The sequence below is a fragment of the Crocodylus porosus genome, unplaced genomic scaffold (genome assembly GCF_001723895.1).
Source record: "Crocodylus porosus isolate Cpor-Errol unplaced genomic scaffold, CroPor_comp1, whole genome shotgun sequence".
Classification (NCBI taxonomy): Eukaryota; Metazoa; Chordata; order Crocodylia; family Crocodylidae; genus Crocodylus; species Crocodylus porosus.
The window spans coordinates 5,146,317-5,150,107 of record NW_017728910.1 but is presented as its reverse complement, the minus strand read 5'-3'; the positions used below and the strand labels follow the sequence as shown (position 1 = coordinate 5,150,107).

Genomic DNA, 3,791 nt, shown 5'->3' with positions numbered 1-3,791 from the left:
CCAGGTCTATCTTAGACGATGTTCTGCCATTTTTAGATTGGTTTGTGTGTGCAGAACTTGTGTGCTCTTTTGGGTTTAGATTGATTTCTTTTCACTGAGGTCAGGTCTAAGTGTAAGGTCCACACCTGGATGAACTAAGTTAAATAGGGTATTGATTGTATTTCTGTATGAATGATTATTACATTAAACCTTAACATTGTAATTATATAACAAAATATACTTGGTTTTATACATATTACCTCTTTATAGGTCAGTATATACAACTTCTTTAAAAAAACACTATATCAGGAATAAGAAGAGGTATGCAATTTACATCTCATAAGTCTGCAAGTCAAAACTACAAAGAAAGGAAATTTTAATTCTATGTATATATAACACATCATGGGACAAATGATTTTTATTAGTTTGTTTTATGTTTTACTGTAATCTAAGCATAACCTAATATAAAGTAAAATATAAGACATTTACTGTAGTAAACAAGAAAAGTATTAGCTTGCAGATAGAGGTTTTAATTAAGAAAAATCACAATTATCACCTACATTAACAATGGAGGAAGGTATTAGGCTGGAAACTTTGGAGGCTTCTTTTTCCTATGGCATTACTTCTCCAAGTAATAACCATGCTTAAACCTCATATTTATATTTAAACAGAAATAGAATATGTTATTTTATTAAATTATAGCCATATTACATTGATATTTTAAAATTACATTTGGAAGGGGGTTTTTTACTGTATAGTTAACTACATTAAATGTGTTTTTCATACTGAGAGCTTGCCTTACTATTAAAGCACTTTGTTGCTAAGCATTCTAAATATTTGTAACTTGTTATTATCAGGCTCTCCAAATATAGGAACTGAAAACAGCACTTCAGACTATAAAGGAAATCTTATTTAAATTTGAGAAATGTCTGTAAAAGAGACTGTGGACAGGCATTTTCTTAGGGTTGATAATACTAACTCATTACTCTTGTCTTTAAAATGTGAGGTAGTAACATTTATCTTCATTAGATCATTATAAAAATGGATTCCAGTTCTGAATTATTTACAATAAAATATTTTTTCTGTAGATTGTGAAAAGTCCAAATGTACATGCCATATGACTTTTAAACCCTTGGCAAAAAGCTCATTCAAGGATATATGTGCTCTTGTTCTGATCCTTTTAAATGCACACTGGTTTCACTATGGATCTGTTAAAGCTTCTAATGTATGTTATCTTATCAAAGATGAAAAAAACAATTCAGAACAGAAAACAAAATCAGGTCTGATTTCAAAGCTGATCTGTGCACAGATCACTCCTCTTGAGGTCAATGAAGTACAGCTTTTAATGCCAAGGGGGCTTTGTCAGGACTAGCAAGGCATCTGGGTGTGGTTGAAAAGTACCTGACTTGGTAATGCTCAGGTAAACCACTGATGTGTTTTACATGTGTGAAGACAAGAGAAACCCTGATTTTCCATGCTGAACTACTTTTTTTTAACTCCTCCATGCTCCTGGCATTAGAAAAGGACTGGAGTTTTTATTTGCTTTTAGTAAAGTCCTTAGGTTCAAAATCAGTTTAGCAGATGGCAGGTACTAGGAACATAGCTTGGGCTCCTAATGTTAGATGCAACAAAGTGACAAATGCCTTCACCCGACCCTTTAATATGTGATAGGTGGTTGGAGATCAACTTTGGAGTGGTGGTGACCTCAGTGAACTGACATCAGTCTTCCTCAAGGTGGAAATATTAAAGGTCAGTTTAATTGTGACCAGCATTATAGCAGTTATTGCTGCTAGTTTCCAGAATAACATTTTGTGGCCTAATTAAATCAGATTACTTGCATTTTTTCTTTCTTTCCATGTGTATGGGATAAAGATACATTGGCTTCAATAAACGTTGAGTAAAGCGCTGAGAGGAAGATGAGTTGATCTGTGAATTATTAAGGAGGACCTTTAACATTAAACCAGAATGATGATTTTCTGATGCCTCTTTATGAAGGACCAAGGGGTCAATTTTTAAAATAGTTTTTGTTTATTTTTACAAAACACAAATATAGTAGAATAGTTTGGAAGTATAGAAGAGGTTGTAAGGAGCAGTATCTCTTTCCTCACCATTCTGGGAGTTTGGGGAAAGGGAATCTGCCCTCAGCTTCCTTTTATGTTGAAATAGAAGGTGCATAGGCTTCTTCCTTTCCTCCTTCTTTTTTCCCCTCTCTAATAATCCCACTAAGGTGAGGTTTAACCCAAAGCAGCACATACCATTGTGAGTTCAACTGGCATGTTCCTCTCATATGTGTGAGTAGGAAATAGTGTATGTGTGCACCAGTCACAACACGAATCTCAGTTATGCTTCCACTTGACTGGGATTAGTTATTACCATCTCTGAGCATTTATACATGTGCTCCAGGAGTGGGGGGAGCGGGGGCACTATAATTAATGTGCACATTGAATGAGCTTTAGATAAAGCATCCCCGCCACCATTTTTAAGCATAGGGATACTGATACATGGGATGCTGGAGGCTGCTGGAGTGCAGTATTTACCACGCTCCAGCAGACTTGATTTAATTGCTCCAGCAGACTTGATCAAGTTATGGCTAGTGCTTTCTGTTTGAGCAGCTGATTTTGGCTGCCCCGGAAGAGCATATTTATTACACAGTCTCCCTGGTCTCTGTCACAGCACAGACATCCATTGACATAGAATTAATGTACTGTTCTCAGAAACACTAGGTGCAAACTCTAGTAACCTTAGTAAACAAACCTTAATAAAATTTAAAATAAGTCATATACCATATGCCACACATCTTATACTAAACCTCTTTGACAATCAGTATGTAATTCTCTACTTTTTTAAAGATACTCAGTCACAGTTTTGAACACAAATTGACAGCAGAATCACAACACAAAATAAATAGTATGTCTTACATGAGTAGATGTTTGTAGTGGTCCATTTCAGCTGTTACTTTCTGAAATTTAAGTCCAACTGTCTCTACTTGATTTGTTAAATCTGAAAAAAAACACAAATAGATTGTTTTACTTCTATATTTTTATGTGTGTCATTTGTTCTTCGATAAAAACATGTATGTGTGTTAGTTTATGAAAAACATAGTATATTTTTTGGATTAGTCAGATTTGTGATGCATTGTGTTTTGATTTAGAAAGAGACTTATTTTCATTCCTGTGTTAGCATTGATTGGATGCATTAACAAATTGATTTTGTATTATTAGAGTTTTGATTCCCCAGGGAAATATTCAGTTCACTGGTGGGAATGAAAAAAAATTCAACTGTAGATATACTGGGAATCCTTAAAGCACAACTGAAAAAGAATTTGGCTCAGCAATCAGAGTTCAAATATGAAATGAACTTCAAAACTTAGACGTATCAGAAATAAACCAAACTTTAATGTGTATTTTCTGTCATGTTCTCTCAGCTAAAAGTTATCCCCGAAACCACAACATCTATCAGCAATTGGATAATCAGCTTTTCTTTTTTTCCCAAAAGAGTTCAGTTTGTCAAATAAATCAAAAATATTTCATGTCAGTTTAGCATTCCACTGATGCATGCCCTATTCTGCCTTATAGGGTAGACTTCAAAAAAGCCTTCAATCTGGCATCCCATGATCACCTCTTGGCGAAACTGGCCAATTGTGACCTTGGGTCCACCATGATCCACTGGCTTGAAAATTGGTTCTGTGGTCAGACCCAGAGGGTAGGAATTGATGGCAGTCGCTCATCATGGTGTCCTGTGACCAGTGGGGTCCCCCAAGGCTCTGTCCTTGGACCCATATTGTTCAACATCTTCATTAATGATGTGGACAT

General features: G+C 35.3%; 1 protein-coding gene across 1 annotated transcript in view; it reads right to left on the bottom strand.

Moving 5' to 3' along the window:
* The window catches only part of LEKR1 (leucine, glutamate and lysine rich 1), a 162,735-nt gene that overhangs the window by 52,189 nt on the left and 106,755 nt on the right, over positions 1–3,791 (bottom strand). The window contains exon 7 of the mRNA XM_019532510.1: positions 2,898–2,979. Within this exon, the coding sequence (XP_019388055.1) occupies positions 2,898–2,979 (82 nt within the window). The remainder of the gene's footprint in view (positions 1–2,897; positions 2,980–3,791) is intronic.